Genomic DNA, 27,115 nt, shown 5'->3' on the forward strand with positions numbered 1-27,115 from the left:
TTCCGAGTGCATCGGCACCTGACAGATACAATTAGGCTGGGAATTCTGAGAAAAACATGGCCGCCTTTGCTTTAAGTGCACTTTGCACCCTGCTGTGGTCCTAAAAGAGTCCTACTGTCTATGTGCCTGCCTTGTTGGAAGCATGTATGTTAATGTATGTTAAACTGCTCAGGTACTGGCATATAAGTAAAAAAAAAAAAACTACAAGGGGCAGTGGGTAAAGTAGCGTAAAGGTAGCCATACATGTTAAGATCTGCTCTTTGTCCCTGGGGCCAAACGATCAAATTACAATGATGGGCATAGAAGCCGTTTGAACAAGGACCACATTAATCGATATGGTCCCCAATCTGATGGGAAAATCAAACCTGCCAATCAACTACTGGACAATTTTCGGCCAGATATCAATTGGGTAGGCCCATCAGGGGCCCTTTACACGGGCAGATAAGCTGCCAAATCGGTCTAAAGGGCTCAAATCTGCAGTTTAAATCTACCTGTGTATGACCACCTTAAAGGGGTTGTTCGCCTTAACTGTTGGTGCATTGTGAAAATTTGTGACCTGTAATGAAGAGTGAACTTGTGAATAAGAAGCGATGTGACGCCATCTATGCCACTGCCACAGGATTATCACCACTGAACAACCAATGCCCATGATTTCTTTAGATGCAAAATGGTGTAGAATTACTGACACTGACCATGAATGCTTCTGCAGCTATACTTCCTTTTCCAAAAAGTGAGTAGCTCTTCAGAAGGGGGAGACATGAAAAGAAGAGAGATGTTTGAGAAATGGTAAAAATTTTAAATGCATTGTATTTAGAAACTTTCCTCATTTTAGCCAATACAATAATTCTTTTGTAGTATTATTTATTTCATGATAGTTCTCCTTAAGCTCGCTGAAATAGAGAATACGAATCAGAGGCAGATTGACGAGATTCATTCAATGGGAGTTGGAAAATAACCTGTGGAAATAACTGCACGTGCGCACTAGATGTTAAAGGAAGGAAAGTAATTTGGGCATTTTACTGCCAATAGATTAGCCACATTAGTACCACCTAGAACGTAATGTTTATTCTGCAGAAAGGTTTTAAGTTAACAGCCCTAGAAGCTCCCTCTGTTTGTTTAAGATAGCAACTGCCCCCCCCCAGCAGAGGTCCCGTGATGAAGTGACGGTTCAGCAAAAGGATCCATTCTGAGGTGAATAATTGGCTGAACTGCAGCATTTCAATTGTCTTTTAGCTAAAAACTATCAGACTGGTCCAGATACAGTCCCTAAAGAGTGTTTCCCCAGAGTGATTGTGTGTATGAATTTACTTTACATTCACCTTGATGTTATTGTTAACAAATCTCTGAGTTGTTCTTTACATGCAATCCAATAATGCTAATTATTATGCATAAATATTTAGTGTATATGTTTATAGTACGGCATTAAAGTGCATACTGTGTATGTAGGCAGATTCCAACTGGTTATTAAACCTTGATTTTCTATAACGAGGAACCCCTACTTGGTAGGCTGGGAATTCTGCTGCATTCCCAGGCTACCTTTGTATGTGCCTGAAAGCAACAGAAAGAGTAAAAATGCTGGAGCATGATAATGAGATTTACCCAGAGGAACCAATTTCATAATTCAAGACAGGTGGGGAAGAGAGTGAACAGAATATGAGTCACTTGCTAGCATGAACAAACATGATATGCCTTAACTAACCAAATGTTATAAACTTGATGAAGGATGTTCAAATAAAACCATCTTCAGACTGTTTTAAAGAAATATAATTTTTTTGGATGAATGTGTTATGCTTTCAGGGGAAGCCAATTAAAATTTGTGTGGGAGCAGTAATAATGTATATTTGTAGAAGGCATCACCTGTGGTGGAGAGTGACACTAGTGGTTAAACCTGAATGTAGAGGAGAGGATTAAATAATTGTTTAATGTTCTTCTTCTTCCCAACAATTATATACTATCAAATACAGAGTAGGAGGCAATTCAAATGTAAAGTGCTATAATTTGCAGTTACTGCAACAGCTATGACATTTTTAACCTCTATTATATTATAAATGCATATCTTAAAGGCAGCATGAGGTTAGAGAGATATTCTCAGTGGGGGCTCCAGTGTATGGTGCCACTGACGTTGCTGGCCTTATATATACAATTTAAGAGATACTCACAACTCATCCACCTGCTTAATAAAATACAGATTTTTTTTAAGGTAAAGAAAAAGGAAAATAATGGATTGTGTGGCTGTATTAAAGTTCAGTACAAAGCAATAACAATATAAATTCTTATTTAAATTGTATATAAATTGTTTCTAGAGATGCCAAGCTCTAGGGACATTTTAAAAATAGTAAATAGAATGCTATTAGGAATAAAAACATTATTCACTAATGGTCCCACAACCCATTGAAAGGCTGTACTTTTTATTAAATAAATAAACTGATCTTGTACTCCTCATTAGGATTAAGGTTACATTATATAAGCAAAGGAATACATGACAACAAAACTCGTTACAGAAAACTTAGTAAAATCTTTCTGTAATCTCCCCATTTTCCCCCGTTTCCCATTATTTTGAGGTGGAATTAATAATAACAGCAAAATTAATTAATGCTCTATAGAAGTGGAAAAAAGCAATATTTTACATTGCATTGAGCACAGGTCATGGCTACAATGGATTTTCTTGTACCCTATCATTTTTCCAACATGAAACATATTTTGCTAGAATCTTCCTCCCACATGCTCCTTAGGAAAAGAAATCAATGGCCACTACAGTTGTTGTTGTTGGAAAGCAGCAAAGGCAAAGAGTCAGCACGCAAGCCATTAAGTGAAATATATTTCTTATAATGGGAACTGTAAATTACATAGTGCCTTTCTCTCTCATGACCCAAATTTCTGCTTAAAAAATAATCATGGCATTAAGCCAGTTCTTAAGCGAAGATAAAAAGAGCCATGCTTAAAAATCTTGAAATTCACAAGTAACTATATAGAACATCTAAGAGCGTATAAACATGATTTTTAGCTGGTTTGGCCTTTTTGAAGCTTTGTTCTTGGTAATTACCATTCGAGCAAAAGGCACATTATGGAGTTATTTTGTAAAGGGCAAAATATTAATGTTTAAATGCCATTAACATGTGGCATGCCTTCATAACTGTCAGCTAATACATAGCAACAACTAATCATTTACCATAAAATTAGAAAAATGTACACCTCTACCTAAAATGAAATACTTGGTACAGATACAGACAGAAAATAATGGAGACAACAAAATATTTATTAATATGGTGTTGCACAACAATTTGCTCTTATACTGGCTGTATTCTATGTGTAGCAGAAGAGTGATAAGAAGAAGCCCAATCTACCATTACCATTACAGAACTGAAAACAACCTGAAGACGTTAATGCTGAATTGTCAGATAGAGGTAGAATTCTTTTGTTTCTACCTAATACCTGATGATTGAGCTCTTAACATTAGTAGAGAAAACAAATAATCTTTTCTGTGACCAACGGTTGTGGGAAAGACAGTAACTGTAACGTGTATGGCCACCTTTACTGTAGTGCCAAGACCGGATATTCTGAGACAATTTGCATTTGGTCTTAAGTTTTTGATGTTTTTTTAATTATTTAGCTTTTTGTTCAGCAGCTCTCCAGTTTGGTATTTCAGCAGCTATCAGGTCGCTAGGTGCCTATTTAACCTAGCTGCCAGGCACTGGTTTGAATGAGTGATCGGAAAATGAAAAGAAGAGTGCCTAAAAAGAAAGATACAAAATATATTTCAATACCAACTGTAGCCTCACAGAGCAATAGGTTTTTGGTTAAATCTGCCCCTTAAAGTTATCCCTTTAAAGCCAATATTGCCTGGGAGACCTGCCAGTCTATCAATTCTAAGCTTGAGCTCAGAGCTGCTCTTTCCAGCTAAACCTGTCTATCTTACACTCCCAGGGTGTATTAGTAGATAGTAGTCTGTCACATTCTATGACCTCTTTTATGAGGTCCCTGTTCCACTGTGAATACTTCCTTTAAAGGAACTGATCAGTGTAAAATAAAACTGTGTAAACAGATAGGCTATGCAAAATATCAAATGTTTATAATATAAGTAGTTACATAAATGTAATCTACCCATGATTTTTTTATAGAAGGTATTGCACCTGGACACATCAGAATGAATGTGGTGGTTTATCAAGACAAAGAAACCAAAATACTATAATTCAGTTAAATATCTACTTAAACTCATATTGTGCATCATTTTTACATAATTTTATTTTACCTATGGAGGTTTTATTGAAAATTTAAGTGGGTTTCTGAGGTAGCCCAGAGGAGAGCTAAACTGGCTATTACTATGCAAGGAAGTCCATGAATAAAGATACATACTGGGTGATTCCTTAGTCTTAAATGTTGATTGGTTGATGATGTACAGGCACTGGTCAATGATATAAAAGGGTGCATTGTGGAACAGATTCTGAAAAGGGCAGAGAAGGGTTAACATTGCATTAGCGGTAAATTTTTTTAATGGCACTGGCCTTGGCTGGTGTTCTGTCAGCCATGGTTTCAATTGAAAAAGCCAGCATGCTTAAAATACGCATTGCCACTTTGTTTCTTCAAAGTTTTCAAAATTGTCATTTGAAAGAAGGGGGTCATATTCATAAAAGTACATATCAACACAGAGATAGATGATAGATGATAGATAGATAGATAGATAGATGATAGATAGATAGATAGATAGATAGATAGACAGATAGGCAGATAGATATTTTCCTAACCTTATTGTTGGCTACCCTGTACTCTTCTATTTATCTTATTTTTTTACAAACCTGGTTATAACGTTATTTCCCATGCAGCTTGATAATAATGACACCTAGTGGCCACACTAGCAAAGTTAATTTCCCTTTTTATTTTAGTTCAGTTCTGTACTGAGGCCAGCGAACCCAGGGACACAAACACTCTTGTATTTGCACCCCCGGGCCTTAGCAAATGAGGCCTAGTGTCTTATTTAAATTGAATTCATAAAATATAAAATATAATATCTGTGCATATTCCAAAGGCAGCACATTGAACAGTCAGCACACATTGCTGCTGGTTGCATTGCTTCCATCAGCTACATTTACTCGAATTATAATGATAATTGAAACAGAACCAAGGAAATAAAGTTTATTTTAAATGTATTGGTAAAAAAAAGCTGTTAAAAGATACAGACATTCAAAATGGTACATGACAAATGGAGTCAAATTCAAATCCAAGAATTGCTTTGACACTCTGTGTAGTAAAGCATCTTTGTTGGTGATCCTCAAAACATTGTATGTTTTTGCCTTCGCTTATCAATATAAATCTAAACAATTTTAGGAAATTCAGAATTCTTCTACAACCCCTGGAAGTATAAATCTTTTCTCTGTGGTTTCTTTTCCGTATGTTTCAGTCTCTGGCCTTATTGAAACAGGCAGTTCCAACAAAGAAGCCTTTTCAGGCATTTGCTGATGTAGTGGTAGAAACTTCTTTTGTGCTGATAGCGAATCACCAGTGGATACCGCCATTTTTATTGCCAAGCTTTGAGATCCTTTAAATGGATCATGTATACCTAATTCCTCTGGAATTCGAGGTGTATTTACCCGGCTTGAGTCTGAAAGGACATTGCTTGATAAAGACTAAAAATAGGATAGAAAAATATTTGCTTTGGTTCTTTTTTCAGTAATAGATAAAACAACATATACTGATAGCAAATACATAAGTGCCACATACAGAAGTACAGTAGTTAAAAGTCATATTCTCGCATCATTCTACATTAAATAACAAGGACTAAACAAAACAGTGTCAGCGCTTGTAAGTACCCTTCAAACACTAGTGTGAGCAGACACACTGGTACTGTATTATATAGCTCTTAAACATATGAATGGTTAAAAATCAAAGTTCACATGAACTATGCGATAAAATGCTTTTTATAAGACACTGATAGTGATGGATTTGTTTAAGACTGTAGGTGGGAGTGCCACAATAGTAAGCCACAACCTTTGACCTATGAAGACAAAGGTCTGTCTGTCAGCATAAAAAAAGACACAAAAGTAAATTCAGACATGAAGAGCTACTACATGCTGCTTCCATTGGGCTTCATTTCCATATCTTTGATACAAGTGTCTGGCACATTTCATCCACTGGTATAAAATACCGTATATACTCGAGTATAAGCCGATCCGAATATAAGCCGAGGTACCTAATTTTACCTAAGAAAACAGGAAAAACTTATTGACTCGAGAATAAGCCTAGGGTGGGAAATGCAGCAGCTACTGCTAAGTTTTAATAATCAAAATAAATACCAATAAAATGACATTAATTGTGGCTTCAGTGGGGTATATATTATTAAATATTTATTTCAAAGAAAAAGAATTAATTTCAAATTAAAGAATAAAAGCAGTTAGTTATTAGTTATTAGTGGGGCTGTTGAGGCTGCTGGCACTTGTGGAGCTACTGATGCTGGCGGGAATGGGAAGCGCTGGCAGTGGGTCCCAGGAGAGAAGCGTGCATGAAGGGGCGGGGAGGCACGTGACGTCACTTCTGCCCAGAAGAGAGCACTCTTAGGCAGCCTGGCAGGGCTGGTGGGAGCGGGAATGTTAATTGCGATCTGCTTGGTTTCACCCCACTCGAGTATAAGCCGAGGGTGAATTTTTCAGCACATTTTTGGTGCTGAAAAACTCGGCTTATACTCGAGTATGTACGGTATATGAAAATGAAGTACAATGGAAACGACAGGCGCAGTAGCACTTCGTGTCTGAAACACAGATAATGAGGAGCAAGATGCTGCTTCAATGGAAGTTTGTGGTAGTTGTACTTGTTCATAGAAATGAATACAGTTTTCAGCACATTCCTGCACAGAACAGTTTTTATTATTGTTTAGACAAAAAATGTTGGTTTGGTTAAATGCTGGTTTAGGCACATGACTGGGCAGGAAACAATTATAACAAAGCTTATGATGAGCAGTCCTTACACTGGAATTGAGTCAAATGAGTTTACATAAGAAAGAGCATTACACTACCAATTTATGGTATGTAAAATGAGCAGGTCAAGACCCCTGCTACTAAACAATTTATATTAGGGTTCCCATCAGCCCCCATTTCAGAGGAAAAGGCCATGTTTCAGGACCATTTGTGGCTTACCTGCCCCAGGACTCTACAGTATTGGCAGCAACAACAACAGGACAGCAGCGGTAACAGCAGCCACAATAAATAACAGGCTAACACATTTATTTTCTGGTTTTGCTGTAGTTAAGGCAGAGTGGTCAAAAGTATGCATGGTGTCAATAGACATTTGTGTGACTCACTTCGTGTGATGGACTTTATAGGTGTCCCTAGATTTTACTGTGAAGTTTCGGTTACCTTACTTCATACTGTTTATGGGTCTAGAATATGTTGGCCTTTGATAGACTTCTTACCTGCTGGGTAGAACCCAGACTATTCTCCAACTTTTTCCTCCGAGAGATTTCTGGGTTCCAGTGGCAAACCAAGCTGTCATTTTGAACACTATAGTTTTTGTTTCCAAGAAGCCAATATGTTTTCATTTTTCCTTTGCCCTAGAGTAAAGCAGAAAACACAAATATCAAAAATGAACATTGTTTAAATAAAAAGCATAAATATAGTAAAAAAGTATATCTTAAACACCATTACTGTTTGAAGTAAAGCCATGCAAAGTATAAGGATAGAAATGTTATCACATATGGATTCATCTTACTGTACCCAGCAGGTACAATACCCTTATGTCAGCCACTATCTATGCTTCTAAATTTGTTTTAAGTACTTTCTTACTTTTATTTGTCAAATTGTTCCACCCTGATTTTTAAAGTATAGTACCTGCTCTGTGTGTGATCTTGGGTGCCTCATCTTTTGAAGCTAATACAAGAAAATTGTAGCTGCAGGGTCAGACTGCAGACTGCCCTGGATATCAGATTCTCTGGTGGGCCCTAAAATGCCCAGTCTAATACTGTGTAGATGACTACTTTTCAGAAAGGCTGAGCTGCAATTTGTATACTGTGTGACTTGTACCATATAAAATTATACATAATATGGATTATTTCATTGTAAGTTATTTTATTGTTGTTTAATGTTCATGCAATGATGCAGAACACTAAACTGTGACTTTTAGTAATATGTACAGCTATGGGATCTGTTATCTGGAAGCCCGTTACCCAGAAAGCTCCAATCTCCTATAAAATTCAGTTTAAGCAAACAATTTAAAATTTTAAAAATTTCCTTTTTCTCTGTAATAATAAAACAGTACCTTGTACTTGATCCCAAATAAGATAAAAATTCATCTTTATTGGAGAAAAAACAATTCTATTGGGTTTTTTTTAATGTTTGAACTATTTGTTTTAGCAGACTTTAGGTATAGGGTCCAAATTACAAAAATCCATTATCCAGAGAACTTCAGGTCCCAAGCATTCTGAATAAAAGGTCCCATACCTGTAGTATGTAATATATAATTGGTGTATTTGTTTTCTGCCTCAGGGACACTTTTACTCAATGTGCTGTAGAAGTGAGCATTAGAAATGATGTTTCTTTGTTTGTGGATGATACAGAGGGATCTTTAGAGTTCAGTGATTTGAGTGTCATCCATGTTATAGGTAGTAATGCAATATGCATAAAGTAAATATAGTTCTACTTTGATAAACATTAAGGAGGCTGATGGCATATGGGACCTTTCAGTTGCCATAGTCCTCCAGAGAAAATGCATTTGCCTGCTGGCAGAAGCTTCCCAATATTCTGAATTAAAAACCCACTGTTAATGACATTTGCTTGCACTGTGAGGTAGGAAATAATTTATAAAAATGTTTGCCCAGTTCTATGTTTGCTCTACCTGTTTCTTTCAGGTATTAATGTTAAAGGTCCAGCTTTAAAAAGTCTATTTTGCCAGTGGCCTGGAGCACCAGCTTTACCTGATTCATTGTTTACTACATACATTAAACTATTTAATTAGATATGTTATAGGGATGAGTGAACTGACCTGAAACCTGCAGAATTGGAGGGTTTGGGCTGCAATAAAACTTTTCTCTATCTGTTATGCTAGATTGACAGTCCATACTGTACAAAGTCAGTGCAAATTTGAAACGTAGATAACTTCTACAGTAAACTCCACTGGCAGCATCAGGTATAGAAATAAAATCAACTTATGTACTTTATTTTACATGAGAGATACAGCTTTCAACAATTAAATTAAAAAGTAAAAGTGTCCTGTAAAACGTTCAGTGGCCAAGAATTATAGTAGACCATTACCTTCACTTCTATTTCCCCTCGAAGTTCAATTTCATAAGCATCATCAACAAGTAGTACTTGATAGGTTGCAGAACTAATGTGTATCTTTTGAGCTATAAACAAAAAGATAGAAGTGAGAAAAGTATTAGTGTGTATCTTTTGAGCTATAAACAAAAAAATAGAAGTGAGAAAATTATTAGTGGTGATCTGTTGGCATGAATTCTGCACATTCTGGTAATGTTTCTGCATAAGAAATACATAACGTACGCAGGCTAGTAGACTCCATGCGAGAGGCTGTGTTCACAGTATCCCCAAATAGACAGTAGCGAGGCATCTTATAGCCAACAACTCCAGCAACACAGGGTCCTGCAATAGGACAACAGTTATGATAATGTACATCTGTTTTGTTTGTTGATTTACTGCCACAAAAAAAGCAAAAATGAGAGTATAACAAATTGGTTTTGGGGTGTAAGGCAGAGATACTATTTGGACAGAAGAATCATTTTTCATATTGTGCATGTTACCATATGTTTTGAACTATTACAGTATATTATCTGCTAAGATGAGCAATCTTTAGAGTAATCTTACCTACCCCATCTATCGTGTTCAGTGAATCTTAGGCTAATGTCCCACGGAGCGATTTAACGACGTTGTTAGATCTCTGCTACCATGGGTGACTTAATCGTTCCGAATTGCCTTACCCCTGGCAATAAAGGTAGTAGCTGGTAGAAAAGACTGAGCATCGCTTCGAAGCAAGGCATAAGCCTTGCCACCAGCAGTTGCCTTTGTTGCTGGTGGAAAAGCATTTCGGAGCAACTCGTTACCTGCGGTAGCAGAGATCTATTGCAGGCGACTAAATTGTTGCCTAGTCAGCTAGTACAGATGCCTAAAAGATAATGTACAACATTTCTAGCCTACTACTTTAGTTAGGCTTAACAGTTCTATATATAAGGGGCTGTATAGTAGTATAATTGGTGGTATTTAGGTAGGGGTTCTAAGACCAAAATTTTGTATCAGGGACCAAAAATGTCCAATTAAATAACCAACAGTTAACATATGTGATAAATATATAATTACCAATTTTTTATATAATACATTAAGCCAGATTTAATGAGAAAATTAAATTTTTTGGTTTATCAAGTAAAAACGTATGGGCAAGATTCAATTTGAAAAAAGAAAACTTTTCTCCTTATTCAGTTATTCAGCAATTTTTCAGCAATTTTTTCAATACAGACTTCAATAGAGTTTTTAAATAATAAACAGTGAGATTAGTTGTTCTCACTGAATTTCACCAGGCTCTATAGGAACATATGGAATTCAATTAGGAGATGAGCTTTCCTCATCAAATTTTATCTGGCCCAGATACGTCCTTTATTCTCCATCAAAGCTTTAAAACCGCCTGACGCTATACCTAAGGTATAGCCTATGATTAAGGCCATTGTGGACAAAACGTGTCAGGTGGTTTTAATGCTTTGATGGAGAATAAAGGACTTTGAATAATAATCTGGTGTGCGAGCCTTCTACAAGAAAAAGTGTGGATTTCACCCCTGGCTGACCCGTGTTCATGGTCTCTGCACCGGACCATTATAAACATCGGGTGAGTTACTGCCTTTGTTAAGTTTCTATAGCTGATTGGGAAGCTCCTGTCAACCCCCTCGTTTGCGCAGGACTTGGGGCAATGTGCAGCCTGGTCATGTTATTTAAGAGGTGAATTTCACAGAAGTGTAATGTATTGCCTGGGTTACGTAACCTTTGGAGCATATATTTTCTGGCTGAGCCATGCATTCCTTAAAAGGGATTGTGTTGTAGTACAGTCACAGACATCCAGTCACAATGGTTCCATTGAACTTATTCAGTTAGGTGTTGGCTGAAACTGACAGGTGTAAGAAAGGTATGATCCAGTCTTGAAAGATTAACACCTGTATCAATGAGAATCATGATACCATTGTGACTGGATCATACTTTCTTACACCTGTCAGTTTCAGTCAACACCTAACTGAATAAGTTCAGTGGAACCCTACCTTCAAGGGTTTAAATGCCGGGAAATTACCTACCAGTCATTTGAACTGAAGAAGCCACTTGGATGAGTGGTGAAAAGTTTTCAAGAAAAACTCAGAAAAGTCCAGTTGTTTTAGACTTAAAGGAACAGTAACACCACAAAATGAAAGTGTATAAAAATAATTAATATATTATATACTATTGCTCTGCACTGGTAAAAATTGTGTGTTTTCTTCATAAACACTACTGCAGTTTATATAAATACCCTGCTGTGTAGCCATGGGGGCAGCCATTTAAATTGAAAAAAGGAGAAAAGGCACAGGTTACTAAGCAGATAACAGATAATTAGCAGATTCCCATTGTATTCTACACAGTTTATCTGGTATCTTCTTATGTAACCTGTGCCTTTTCTCCTTTTTTCAATTTAAATGGCTGCCCCCATGGCTACACAGCAGCTATTTCTATTAACTATAGTAGTCTTTCTGAAGCAAACACACAACTTTTACCAGTGCAGGGCAACAGTACATTATATTTTAATTATTTTAAAACATTTTTATTTTTTAGTGTTAGTGTTCCTTTAATTCTGCTAGATACTGTAGGCTTTCATTACACATAACATTATTTTTTGAATATGTTCTGTACAACACAGGGGCTTCAGGATTCTCTGCCTGAAAAGGACAATTTTATTTATCACTTCTTTCTATGACTGGATTCAGTTTGTTGATTGTGATAAATGTGATAAATGTTTTGTTTTTTAGATGCTTTTACAGCTGTGAGTCAGATCAGAGTCAATGGACCTTCTAATATAAAAGCAAAAAAATAATTTATAAAATAATACCCAATCAACAAATGACACTGGTATGCCTAGTGTAAAGATAATTATAAGGTTGCCATAGAAATCCAGCTGGACCAACTGATTTAATATAGTAACTTGTAAACAGTAAACTTGTATATAATGGATGATTAAAACCAATCAAAATATAAATAAAAACTGAACAGACAGAAGAGTATTGAGATATGTATGTAAAATTTAGCGTTAGAATATTTATATAATGCCTAAATATAATTTTTAGATTACTTTCAGAAATATGATGAATGAGCACATTTTTGTTAGCAAATCTCTTTAACACTCTCCTGGAAGAGAGCCTAGGTACACGTTGCAGGGACATAAAATAGCTTTTCACATTCTGAATTTCCTCCCATATCCCAATTCCCCCCAATTGTTTTTGCCAGCAGACATACCTGTGTGAATTCCAGCTCTCAGCTGCAGCCTCTCATTTGGCAAATGAGGTATAATCACTTGGCGAACTGCTGCCACCAAGTCTAGGGACATTTTTGCAATTTCGTCAGCGTGTTTGTTGTAATTTCTCTCTGGTAAGCCACTGACCACCATATAGGCATCTCCAATAGTTTCCACCTGTATTAAAAATATAAACAATCTATGTATTCATAGTGAACATTTTTATCTAACATCTTTGCAAACAATTTGAAAATAATAATTTTTGACTTTTATGGTTTTCACAAAATTATCAGCCTGTTCTTTCTCCCAGCACATTTGTCACTCAAACTGTGCTGATCATAGTGGCAGTCCCATAGTTTTATGTACGTGCAGCACCTTTAATCATTGAACCATAAACAATGAAACTCATCCAGCATCCTATACTATCCAATCATGGAGGCCCAAACACCAATCAATAATTACACAGTGAAATTAATTTTTATCACAAAGCTGTTAAGAAAATGCCAAGTAAATTACCAAAGCCCTCATCACTTTTTTTGTGATAATGAAAAAATTTATTTAAAAAAGCAGTCATAATTTCAGGTAAAAACTCTACAATACCTTGTAGACATTGTAAGACTCTATTCTACTATCAAAGCAGACATATAGACTATTGAGCATTTCCACCACTTGCAGAGGAGTACACGATGCAGAAATCAAAGTGAAACCCACAATATCCGAGAAGAATATGGTAACCTTTTGGGAGAGAGACAGAACAGAAATTTCATAATTTGAGGCATTTCTAGAAATATGCCTATGCAGCAAGGTTACTAAATATGATAAAAACTACATATAATAATATAGAGAATTTTATTTTTTCCCAATGTGGCCTTAGAGATTTATGTTTTGTGGGCCCCTAAAAATCAAATGAAAAAATTAGGTGAAAATCGTACTTAATATGGTTTATGTACTATAAAATAACTGTCCGTGTTAACCTAAAATCAAACATTCTTTGCAATTAGTATTGTCTTAATATGGCACTGTCACAACTAAAAGCAATTTGTACTTATACAACAAAAACTGGAGTAAAAAAGTTAAAAAATAATTTCCATTTAGTCCAATCAGCAGCACACTGAGATCTCCTTCCCTCCCTACTTTGAAACCAATAGCAGAGCATTAAAACACCCCTACCAACAACACCCCCCCCCCCCCCCCCCCCACTGTATACAGCACTGGACACAATTTATTTTAAGTAAGGTGGGAAGTTTTGGGCTGCTGAACTGAAAGGAAATTACAGTAAGTGAAATTTAAACTTAATGCCCAACAGTAGCACACAGTAAGATATAGTAAGTAAGCAAAACCAAAAAAGGGGGCGGTATCAACAAATATATGGAAATTTGCTCTAAAAATTTGGTCCACTGGCACTAGAAACTTTTCTGCCCAAGAGTCTGTTGTAGCTCTGGCAGCATAATAATGGCCAGTAGTCAGTATGTAGAATAAATGTAGGGAGGTATGTGCAGATCCTGATGACTTCCCAGGGGTCCCAGAGTGGTTTGATGTAACAGGGCAAAAGGGATGATACATAAAGCAGCTCTAAGAACCCACAGTATTGAAACCACATTGAGAAAATGGAATTTCACTTAAGATGACATACTAAACAAAATTAAAATGACAAAGCATATGGATCTATGTTGCTTGGAAATATATAAGTATACTATAGTTCCAAAGCCTTCAAAAATTATTATGTGTGTCCTGGAGTATTGTGGTGCACGTAAAAATAATGACGCACATAAAAAAAAAAGTTGCCCGCACCATTTTTGCTTACGCTTGCGTCACAAAAATGCTGCACATGGCAATTTTTTTGGAAGTGCAACATTTTCACAGTTTGTCAAATTTTTTTGCAATTTTGCAAATTTTTTGGCGAAGAGAAACAGGATAGATTTGCTCATCACTACTCTCCAATATTTTGCAATGGTTATTTTGGCAGCAAGAAACATATGTGTTATTGAACTTCTTTTGAAAGCATTAACATTTGGTATTTTTTATTCTGCAGTGCAGTTTATGGGCCCTTTTCTCAGATTTATCTGATCTCTTGAAAAAATTGAACACTGAATTGAATTGAACCACTGTGGACAAGGCTCTAAAACTGTAGTCCTTAAATGGGAACTCCAGCTTCCAAATCAATAATTACACAGAAACCCCTAATATACCTATAATCTGTTGCATAAAGTATGATTAAATACAATTTTATGCTGAAATCCAGTTGCAGAATACTTCTTCTTTTTCTACATCACTTGAAATCCTGGCAGGGGAGGAGGGACTAAAACACTGATGTTACAAATCCACAGCTTACAGACAGCATGCATTGCTCTGTAATGTTTCTTTCTTTATTGACATCATATGTGCAGGAATGGTGGGCTTTGGGGGAAGGCTGAGGACAATGGACTACTGTTACATTTTTTGAGTCTCAAAGTAGTCAGCCAGATGAGAACGTGAACAGGGGGTCAGGTTTAGGGAACTGTTCTAAACCATATTATCACTGCATCGCTGCATATTTTTTAATCTATGTATATTGCAAAATTGCTTAAAATTATGTTTACTTTTCAAAAAGCTTAAGGTGTGTTTGGGTGGAGTGCCCCTTTAACTTTAGTGCTACTCTGATATCTGGTATTTTTCTAAAAGGCTCAAATTGTAGGAATATTCAACCTTGAGTGGCTTTAGGCTTTTGTCCAAGCCATCCTGAAGAAATTCTAAGACACTGTTTGTAGAAACAGATAAAAATGGAATACCCTCCGACAATGTATTAATCACCTTCTTGGATAGACCCAGATTAATTAATAGAGTTCTATTACCTTCCAGGCAGTCAGATTTAGATGTTGAGGTTCTGGTAGACTAACTTTCTTTGATACGGAGGGGATTTATTATGGGAAGAATCCAATAATCTTTCTGGCTCATCTTTGGCCAGAATCAGACTCAGTCTCAGGACATAAGAGCTGTTGCTCCAATCATTATGAATGGCTACCCTTATAATTCAGCCATTTGTGTCTGTACATAATCCACAAAAATAATGAAACAAAGAGACATGTAACAGAAAATATTTTAACTTTTTTATAATATACCCCTAGCAATAACAGAGTTTCATTATAAAGAAACCTGACAACATTATTCTAAATCCCTTTCTGTTTATCTTCTTGCAGTTTTCACCCTGCAAAACGCATTAATCTTTAATGTGGATTTATTTTGGACAGCATGCACAGTTTCCACTCTCAAGACTGAGAAAATATTTATCAAACTTCAAGTGCCAAAATTATTGATATTCTAGACTTATGGCATGAAAAAGTAACTGAAATCAAGTGCTGTTTATAGCCTATATAAATGGGTTTTCTACATCTTTCTGTTGACAGTTTGGACCATTCTTCTTCAAATTTTCTCAGTTTTCCAAGAACTGAAGGATGCCTTCCCACAACTGCAGTATTCAGAATTCTCCACAAGCGTTCAATGGAATTTAGATCAGGATTCTTTGCTGGCCACTTTAGATCCGTTGAGTTTGTTCACTTTGTCTTTAACCTTTTCTGAGTGCTTTCTGAAGTGTGGTTTGCATCTTTTTGCTGCTGAAAGACCTATTTATCTGTGATGGAGACCCAGCTGTCTAATAATATCACACAATGAATTAGTATTCTTTGCATGAACCCAAAGCATTCATTTCCAGAAGCAGCAAAGCAATCCCAATATCAAAGAGAAAACTTCCTTCATGGAAAGTAGGGATGATGTTCTTTTCTTTGTTTTGACTGTAGGAGTGTTATTTTTTTCCATGTAAACAATAATGTGCTTTATCAAATTACACTAATTTAATCTTATTTGTCCACAGGGCATTCTCCTAGACCTAGAAGAATTTTGTCTTGTTCAAGTGAGTTTTAATGGACTCCAGAAAGCCTTCCTTATGTTTCTCTGTTTATCCTTAGTCTTCTACAGAGCTCTTTTCATTGAGCTGGTTACTGATGGTTCAGGTTGAGTTATGCCATGATTACGCATTCGTTATTTCCTAAATACATAATCCTGCTGTTTTAAGAGAAACAGAAACATGGCTGCTAATTACTACAGTAAGACATTTATGAGTCACAGCCCCGTCAAATAAACAAGAGAAATCTTCTGTATGACCCGGTCACCTTTTAAAAAGAGGCTTTGGTACCAATATATTTAACAATGTGAGAAGATCTACTTCCAGGAGAAAGAGAGGACAGAGGCATAACTTCAGTGGTCTTCTCCATAGTCACACCACTTTTCTAGAATATTCCTCCTTCCTCCCTGTTGATGTACAATTAGGATGTTTTATAGTCAGAACCTAGGGAGTTAATCCATCTCAACCACCCACTACAGTGAATTTGACCAGTGTAGCTGCTAGGGTAGTAATCCCTATAGGATAGTTTAAAATGTAGTCCTGTAGTGGGTACCTAGCATGTACAGTTGATCAGGACTGCGGATTAACCATTAACCTTCATAACAGCTGCACTGGACATCAGGTAGACATTCTGTGTAAAGGCTCAGTGTAAATTAAAGCTGTCATAGTGCTTTCTTGCACCTGCTCTGCCTCACAGGATACATTTTGCTGGGATCTGGTGAGCTCCATACACCCTAATGAGCAAAAAATAAAGGCTGATTGATGAAAATGCAAGACCACTTCTCCATGATTTGAGAAACACAAGTGACCACTATGCTCAAGTATGACTAGTCATATATTTTAAGAAAAAATAAATGTCTGCTAATGTTTTGCATGAAAAAGTTTGCTAAGTAAAAGCTGTTAAGTTTCTATAGAAATATACCTAAAGATTTCATGCAACTTTTTTTAATCTTTTTTGAAAAAAGTAAAGATCTTCAGCCTCCTTGAAAATGAATGGAATGATGTAATCTAAATTAGGGATTCTGTTGTTTTTTTTTTTTAATGATCCAGAGTCCTATGGAATGCACTCAACTGTAAAATAAAATGATCTTGGCCCTTATTTGTTAAAATCTATTCTATATAGTTGGCAGGTACTCCTCTTTTCCACTAGCTCTTGCACAAAAAATTAAATAAAATAGAAAAGACCACCATGGTGATATTTAGGGTTGTTAAGGCTGCTGCAACTAAAGAGAAGATTGTATAAACAGGTCCCCTATCAAACAACAACCTGTCAACAAGGACTGCAGCTGTCATTCCTGCAAGTCCCAACACAGTACTTTCTCACAACATATTTATATCTTTAGGTAATCAAATAGTCAGTCTAAAGGTGGCCACACACGTGGCGATCTGCGATCTTTCGCGCGTCCATCGGTCGCGTCAGACCCGTCACTAACCTTCAGGGCTGAAACGGCAGATAAGGAGGTAGAAACAATAGGATTTCTACCTCCTTCTGCCGACAGATTTTGCTCAGGCGCCTTCTTTTGACCTGGCCGATTGGCGTGTCGACCGATATCAGCAACCTCCTGCAATACCGGTCGACTCGCCGAATTGCCATACACGCACCGAATATCGTACGAAACAAGGTTTTGTACAATATTATCGGTGCGTGTATGGCCAGCTTAACTGCAGTCTGACCAAAGTCTGTAATGTAAACAAGCAATTTAGTAGGCTGGTTTTAGGCTGATGTCCCACAGAGCAGTTGAGTCACTCCAAAAAGGCTTTCCACCAGCAACAATAGGGCCTCATATAAATGTATGCCAATCAGTCAGCAGCACAGACTTACTTAGGTAGGCAGAGTGGAATTGGTTCAGACAGGTTTGGGAGACACTGGACTACAGAAGGCATGTTGACCTGTGGCATTGTAGATCTACAAAAACCAAGGTTGTGAAAAGGCAGGCCATTGGTTGCTCATGTCTGAATTAATATGACAAGACCTCATATAACAGTAATGAAAAATGCATGTTGCAGTACATGACTAATCTAAGGCTGAAAATCACTTGCCGAAAATAGCGCCATCCGCCTCCAACCCCTGCCTGCACGCAAATGAATGGAATACGCTCAGGTGCAGGCACATGTAGCTGATATCCGCTGAAGATGCAAAATCTTGAATATTTTTCATTCGGGTGCAGGCACAGGTAAGAGGCGGATGGCGCTATTTCGGCAAGCGATTTTCAGCTTGCCGAAAATATACGTCAGGTGCCTCGTCTGACATTAGCCTAAACTGATCTGTGCAAACTTTGTTATAACCATCCTCATTTAAAGCAGTGACAAGATTAGTTCAGTACTGGTAAAGTGTACCAGTACATAAAAAAAAATTAAAATACCACTGATGTTTTGTAGTACAAATACTGTATAAGTAATAGAGTTATCCTTGAATTGCCCTCACAAAATAAAATACCATTAAATGTTTTTTTACTTTCGTAAAAACACCTTTTTCCATTATGACTGCAGATCTGCAGATAAACCCTAAGCTTTTACATGCTGTTCTGGATACATCTGGCTCTAAGTTCAGTCGGCTGGCATTGTATGAAATATCCATCCCTGTTTTACTAATTCTGCTTTCTTTAATCAATTGATGTTTTTTATTAGAAGAGCAGCAATTATGTCAGAATGAATTCTTTATGTTCACAGAGATGCAATTTCTTAATTACTGGCAATTACACAACAACAGAACCCATAAATAAACTGTAGTGTCATACAAATAACTTGTGTGCCAGAGTATAAAAGGTATCCAGTGAGAGGAAAGTGTGCAATTATCTGAAGATCTAAATGCATTTGTAAAATGGACTTAATTGTTTTTAAAATTAATTTATTTTAGATTCAGATGTTTGTGTTTCTTCTTTCATCATTCCATCTGTAAAATTACTACTTAATATTTAAATTCAGGGTTAGTTAGGCTGGTATGAATTCAGCTCTACTAATGTAAATGTGGTACAGGTATCGGACCCCTTATCCGGAAACCCGTTATCCAGAAAGCTCCGAATTACGGAAAGCCCGTCTCCCATAGACTCCATTATAAGCAAATAATTCAGAATTTTAAAACTGATTTGCTTTTTTTATGTAGAAATAAAACAGCACCTTGTAATTGATCCCAACTAAGATATAAATAATCCTTATTGGATGCAAAACAATCCTATTGAGTTTAATTAATGTTTTATTAATTTTTTAGTAGACTTAAGGTATGGAGATCCAAATTACGGAAAGACCCCTTATCCGGAATACCCTTGGTCCCGAGCATTCTGGATAATGGGTCCTATACCTGTACTTTATGCTGCAACATAAAACACAACTGTGACCAATTTTAGGAAAATATTAAATCATTTTTATTAGCACATATTTAATAGGTGCCAGACTATTCAGCAGCGTTTTGCAATAAAATGAGCCCTTATGGGTCATTTATGGCTATAATTGTAATTGTGGTTGAAAAAATTTCCTTGCATCATTTGCATTAAACCGTGCTTTTTGCACTTCTGTACAGCTGCACATGGTACCACTGGGTCTATCGTGCCAAATTGTGTGTAGGGCATGTACTGACACAGGGGAACCCTAGAGCTACAGCTACTTATGGTCCCCATTGGCCTTGCATCACTTGCTGTAATGCACTTGTGACTACATAATCACATCAAGTACACGTAATTTTGACTGTGAGTGATGGAGGTGATCCAGACCCACAATTTTCAGCACAATAAAATGTTAATATTGCTTCATATTCTTTTTTAATGTATTTGGACAAACCTGGTGACTATGACAAACAATACCATTTAATTAACTAATTAAGAATAGAAAGAAACAGAGACCTTATTGTGACAATGGATGTTTCAGAAAGTGTACTACCTAATATAACATACAAATTTACTTACTTGCTCATAACTTTCAGCCTCAACGTGCTTGTGTTTCCTTAATTGTTTTGCCACTGACTTAGGTAACATCTGATGGAGAAGATCTTCAGCCAGTCGCCTCTCTTTTTTAAGGTCTTCTGTCCTTTCTTTAAGGTTAATGGCATAATTCTGTATCCACTCTGTCATCTGTTTAAATGACACTAGGACAAGTGGATACATAAAGCAAGCAACAGTAAAAAGAGATATTTTAAGGCTGATCGTGGACAGAATTTCTTTTGATTTATCCCTTAGCTTTTTATTGGCATTTTTGTGCAGACACTCCTGTACATAATTTAGGTCAGTGGTCAGAGCAGGGTTACAAAGCATAGAAGTTTGGCCACTGAATGAAAGAAGAAGAGAAATGTTCTGAAATTTTGTCAGGTAGACTGATAGGTTGTTATTATCTTTCCAACATCTGTATAATGTATCAGAAGTAAAAATAGCAATATTTAGCATGGTAATAATTTGATATGAAAACATCTTAAGATCTGCAGGCAAATGTAGAAAATTCCTCCTTTTGTTAATAGTCTCTTTTGCCCTCACCAGAAGATGTAGAGACAGCACATCAGCCCAAACAGGATTTTCCTTAGGTATTTGTAAATCTTCATCTGGGTTGCTGAACTCATCTAAAATTTCAGCTATTACTGGGGAAAATATGTCATTATATTCTGTTATGTTATCAAACCTCATTATCACTTTGTTGGCAAATAACTTGCATGAATAACTGACATCAGTGGTCTCCTTGCACCTGATGCCATAATTATATATCTCCTGTGTTCCATTACAAAACAAATCTACTTTTTCCATTATTAAATTTAATTTGGCAGTGGAATTTAGGCTGTCAAGACAACAGTGCTTTCGTTGTTCTTGAAGGAAATCTATAAATCTCATAGCTAAAACATTAGTACAGGATGAAAGTCTTTGTATAGCTGCCTCTGTGTTCTGCCATTCCTTAATACAGGTGCTCAGGCCAATGGAGAAAGATCCAAGAAGGGTGACCAGGGAGACCAAACAGGCTGTCAATATCCTTCTTACAGTACGGTTGCTCCCAAATTTGGAGGGTTGACAGCAGCTACAATACAAAATAAAGCAGGATAAGATCATTAAGTAGATTTCTAATAAGCCATTACATGAATGTCAAACCAAACACTTACATTGGTTTGGTTAAAGAGGTAAGCAGCTCAGGCTATCCCAATAGGACATCAACCTTCTATAACATGAATTCTATTTTTATCAATATGTAATAATTGCAAGCAGAAATAGCAGAGATTATATTTTTAATAGATAGCAGCAAAAAGTCTAATTTGGTAAGGATGGTTTTCTTCCTATATTATACCTTTTTTTCTACAGTTAATGGGCACAACTGGAGAGTCCCATGGGAAGACATCTATAAAAATCAATTGTGAAATTGCACTGCCAGTTGCAATGTTCCTGTGGTAAATAAAACATTTTTTTTTTTTTGCTGTCTATGGTGCCAAATACCTTTTCTTGGTAATGCATTCCAACTGCCACTTCACAGAAATATAGTCCATATTATCTATTTAAAATTATTGTTAATTAGCCATTGGAAATTTGCATAGCCTGGTTTTAAATGGATTTCCTAGAAATAGCTGTAGTAGGAGCAGAGATGTTAGCTTTTGTCCTATAGACAAACTTCAAATGTTTTTTAACCAAAATGCAACATTTTTAGACAAAATACCAGTGGCAATCTGGGTTCCCCCTTGGGTTTTTTTTGTAAATGTCGCAAAACTTCAGTGCAAGCTATATTTGTGCAAACTGTATTTGTGTTGGAATAGTGTCACTTCTGGCATGCGTATTTATAACAGCATTAGTTGGTGCAAGTCTGTATGCAGCTATTGTGATGCAACATACTAAGGGAACCCAGGCTTGCTGTAGTTCCAGGATTCTCTAGCTTTAATGTGTGCATGCTATTCATAAAAGCAAGCTAAATGTATTGGGATTTGCCAAAAGAAGACACAAGTTACAAAGATATTGTATAGATGCAAGTACTGTTTTGTGTATAGTATCTATCAATACACACTCAAATTTGCATTCTAAAGCATGTAAACAACACCAACTGTAATACAGTGAGCTGCTAAAATAAGGTTACAGTTTAAAAGACTGCCTCTCAGCATCTCTTGCAAGCTTGCACTGTTTTTTAGCTCCTCCTGATGCATCTTCTATTGACTTGGCTGTCACTGGATGAAACAGCAAGACATGGCACATTGGCAGGGTCGTATACTATATGCACTATATGCCTGCCTATACATATTTCAGTCTAGAAATGTTGCAGCTATCAGTGTAATAAATCTTTGGCCTTATTTGCCCTAGTATAGTTATAATGTTTTAGATAGTTTCATGATAATAGTTTTATTTCTTTCTTTCCCAGACAGACAGGTAATCAGATAATTAATCATAAAATTAAAAATAAGAGATCAAGGACATTTTCACCAGTACAATAACAAAAAGCCAAATTGCGACAACATACTTACAGGTAGCATAATGAAAGTGAATATCTGATTGATTGTGTTACTGCACTGTTGTCATTGTGTTGGGTTTCTGTGTTGGTGTCACAGTGCCCCATATTAACAAATATACTTTTAAAATAATAATGGAATACTAATGTGCATTTAACATAGACAGAAAAGCAATGCCACATTAAATTTGCCAACTGTTTCTCACACTGATCAACATAATAGCTATAACTGCAACATAATAAATACAGGGGGGATTTTCAATGTTGTATTATTAGCTGCTAAATTAGCCTTCTCTCCATCTATACACAAAATGTAACTTTTATTTAGTGCTCCCAAATGTACTAAAATATTTGGTGCTCAGTGCTCATAAAACCACAGCATTCAGGGTGGGACAGGTTAAGAATTTGTACTACTTAATTACTTACTTATGTTACTTACTGCTTATTCCATAGCAATACATATTTATTCTAACTGAAAAAAATTATAAAACATGTAAAAAGGGGTTTGAACACATAAAGTAAATTATTTTTTCTTTCTTTACTTTTTTACTCTTGCTTGCTTTAACAAGCTTGAAATGAAATGCACTCCACAAAATAGGCATATGCTACTGTATTTTTGTTATATACTGTATATCAGCTTTCGAATGATTGTTCCATAGTGCACACATTAAGATTTCTGGTGTATACATTTTTATTGTCTTTTCTTCTGTGTATACCTACATATTATTTCTTAAAATCATTTATCTTCTTGTACAAAGTCTTGATACTAAGTATCATATATAGGAACAAATGCATTTCCAGACAAATAACAAGAGAGCAGACACTGAGCTCTTTACCCACCTGTGATTATCATAGATGCTCCTTTCATCCTCCTGATGAACTTTCTTCTGTTTTCTAGGCATTTTGTTGTGAATGAGGGTAATCTTGCTCTTCAGAGAAGAAGAAGATAGGACTGTGGGTGTGAATAATTCACTTTTCCCACTTCTCTGATTCCCAATCATGGCACAGCACTGACGATAGAGTGTCCTAGATCTGCCAACTGTCTGCCTCATTCAGCAGGATAGATAAAGAGAAATGGAAACACCAAGTGCAAAGTCTCCACCCAGAATGTATAGTACCCTAGCAGGGAATAGGAGCCTAGATTTTATTTACTGATATACGCAAGAAACAGGATAGAAGAGCATAAAGTCTGAGTGCCATCTCTGCTACATACAGGTTGCCGTTCTCATTATGGGCTGAAGCTTTTAACCCAAGTCCTAAATTCGAGGCACAGAGGAGAGTAGCTGAACAACAGGCTATGAACATGACAACCATGTACGAAATACCTAAATGCCCAATGAAAAAATCAATTTAAAAATCACATTCTTTTGTAACAGAACAGAAAGATGTCACAAAACTATGAAAATGGTTTCTGAACCTTTGCTTCAATATCAAATAGTTATTATCAAAATACAATACAAGCTATAATGCAGTGATCTACATGTTTTATACAGAGCAGGATTAGGGGAGTAACAAATTGTGTTCATTCTAAATTGAATTCTAATTATCTTCAAAATCAAACAGGCATTTACACACAATTGCTTTTTACTTTCTAGTAAGTGAAATATGATGTTGGATCTGCATAGGTGTTAGCTGTCTGGTGCCTGTAAAATAGATTTAGGGGCACATTTACCAAACATGATTGCTTCCGAAAACCAAAAATTTGTATCTTTTCTAATTTATAGAACTGTGCGTATTTTCTGCATTTTTTCATTAATTTGCGTGACTTTATAGTACTGTGCGTCAGATTTTACGTGACAAATTTTCCGTGACAAAATTGTTAAATTTTCCAGCTGTTTACGATCGTTTGGATAAGAAAATTGTGTGACTTTCGGACTATTCCGATTTTTTTTACCCATTTCGGGATTCAAACTCGTAGTTTGATGAATCTGCCCCTTAGTGTGGTCATTATTGAATGGGAATTTTGTGCACAATGTACTGGGTCACCCATTAAAATTTCAGTGTGCCACAAAAATGTATTAATTACCAAACTTTACTGCTGTTAAACTGTAGGTGATTCTGTTGTATTAATAAACGTAATGCTGAATAGGTTGGTTAAGTGGATGTACATTGGTTCCAGTCTTTATTCCTAGCCTGCATGATCCTGTTGCATGTGGGTAAATATAGATAGGGGAATCATGAGAATAAGACAGTAATTTGAGCATTTAGTACACATGTTCCACATTTGTGAGGTTGGTTCTACTGCTGGCCAAAGTAGCAAGGTGGGGGCTCGAATGAAACAAAAATAGCAAAAAATAGCAATTCCTAGTTGGACTTCCCAGTCAATAAATGCTCATACTTTCTTATTGTCACCTGTTCTAATTTACAGTGAAAAAATCATCAGATTGTAGTCATTTAAATTAGATTATTCCAGAAATATTTAGAAATATCACAGCTTTTTTAGTGCCAGTGTCAACAGCAAGACTTATTTAACTAATAGCTGCAGTTGTTTATACCATGGACGATCATGGTAACTGTAGTCTCTATGCACTTTCCTTTAATGAAATGTTGCAAACTCTAGTTACCACCTTCATGTGACATCATTATTACACAGGCCAGTTTTGAATGTCTTTAACCTTGGAGCACAGCATAATAATGCAATAGCAAAAGCTCAAGAAAACATAACTGACATTGAAAGGCCTTATGAAATGTTAAAAAAATAGTAACTGCACATTTACTTGCATGACTACAACAACAAGCAATAAGAACATGTTTTGAATATACAAAGTAAAAAAAAACCTCTGCTTGTTTCTTCAGTTAGCATACTCAAATATAGCATTTTGTTTTCGAATTTCATAGAAAATATTGATTTGCTAATAAATATGTACGCACGTATAATCACAAAGCAGGAGAGATAATTGTGCACTAGACTATCCTTTGAAGTTAATAATGATTGTCTCCCAAGCTTTACACCTGAGCCCAATTAATCTCTGTATGTACTCTGTATTATAACACAGATGTATTTTATTGGCATTAAAATACACACATATTTAATTTATTTTCTTTGACCACAGACATTGCAAACAAATGAGGTGTGTGTTGCTCTTGCCTTTACAATAATAACCTACTAAATAAACCACTCTAGTACAAACATCTCTAGGAATATAGAGGTTGGGTCTTTAAATTGTTGGCATCCTTTCCTGTTTAAAATGCTGTTGTACACTGTATGAGCAAAAATGTTGAGCACAATAAATTTTTGCCTAAATGAGACCCGTTGAATGCTGATCATTTATTCTGCTGTACTTATAGCAGCCTGGCATTGTTGTTAGTGTCGACTAATCTTTGTACTGATCTTGTTATTTCTATCCAGTGCAAATGGAAACATGGTGTAGAAAGCCATTGGTGTAAGATTGTCTTTCGGGCTGCTGCTGCTAATTGCTTTTCAGATTTGTTCATAAGGGATGATTTAGCAGCGGCCTGTGTCCAGTACGAGGTGACCTTTGACCACAATTATTTAATTTGGGGACATATTAAAAAGATGTGTAAAATGTCCGCTTTCATGGCAGAGCAGGGAAGAGAACCCATTCTGAACTGGCCTTTAGGGATCTAATAAACTATTTTTATATAGATATACTTTTTTAGTAGTATGTGCTATTGGGGAATCCTAAATAGAAAATTGTATTAAGGCCCGCCTCCTGGGATTTATGGTGCACACGAACAAAGGCACACATACATATTAGGTTACATCAGCCATTTAATGGACAAAATTCTGCCTTTTGTTCTTCCTGTTACAGTAAGAGTTGCATTATTTCCTGTCAGGTGATCTCTGAGGCACAGACCATCACAAAATGGTGGCTGAAGAGTAAAAGGCCATATTTACTGATATATATTTCATTTTGGTAATATATACAGTATATAGGCCACTTAATATGATATAAACTTTAAGTCTTCTTTGTTAAGGTATAGTTTCCTCTAAATGTTCTGTAGTAATTAGAGGAACCCACATAAAGCCTTTTTAAATATTGGAATTGCATCAGCTTTCCAAATATTCATTGGTACCAAATAAGATGGCAGTCTGATAATAGGGGTCACCCTAAGTACCAGCATTTATGTGATGTAGTCCTGGGGCCTTGAGACTTGATTACAACCATAATACTATCCGCAAGGAGGTTGTATGTTCTTTTTGTGTCTTACCAAACTCCTAAAATTAACAGGCAGGTTAATTGGCTCCCTGTGATACAAATGTGATACAGATGTATATAAATGAAATATGGACTGATTTATGTATCGCCCATGTTGTACAGCAACAGCAACCATTTTACAGTGAATTTGTACTTGTTTTTAAGCTCATACTTACCTTTGATCTTTACCTTGTTTCTCTGTGCCACTATTTCTCTAGTGAGTAAAAAAACTTTA

General features: G+C 36.2%; 1 protein-coding gene across 1 annotated transcript; it reads right to left on the reverse strand.

The window, feature by feature from the left end:
- Window positions 1-5,116: 5,116 nt before the first annotated feature.
- Window positions 5,117-26,541, reverse strand: LOC100496629. Its single transcript, XM_031905464.1, has 8 exons — window positions 23,561-26,541; window positions 20,227-21,316; window positions 13,051-13,185; window positions 12,453-12,627; window positions 9,480-9,578; window positions 9,234-9,325; window positions 7,400-7,537; window positions 5,117-5,621 (listed from the first exon to the last, which is right to left on the reverse strand). Exons 1-8 carry the CDS (start codon window positions 23,770-23,772, stop codon window positions 5,328-5,330), a joined length of 2,235 nt encoding a protein of 744 aa, XP_031761324.1. The 5' UTR covers window positions 23,773-26,541; the 3' UTR covers window positions 5,117-5,327.
- Window positions 26,542-27,115: the final 574 nt, after the last annotated feature.

The sequence above is a fragment of the Xenopus tropicalis genome, chromosome 7 (genome assembly GCF_000004195.4).
Source record: "Xenopus tropicalis strain Nigerian chromosome 7, UCB_Xtro_10.0, whole genome shotgun sequence".
Lineage (NCBI taxonomy): Eukaryota > Metazoa > Chordata > Amphibia > Anura > Pipidae > Xenopus > Xenopus tropicalis.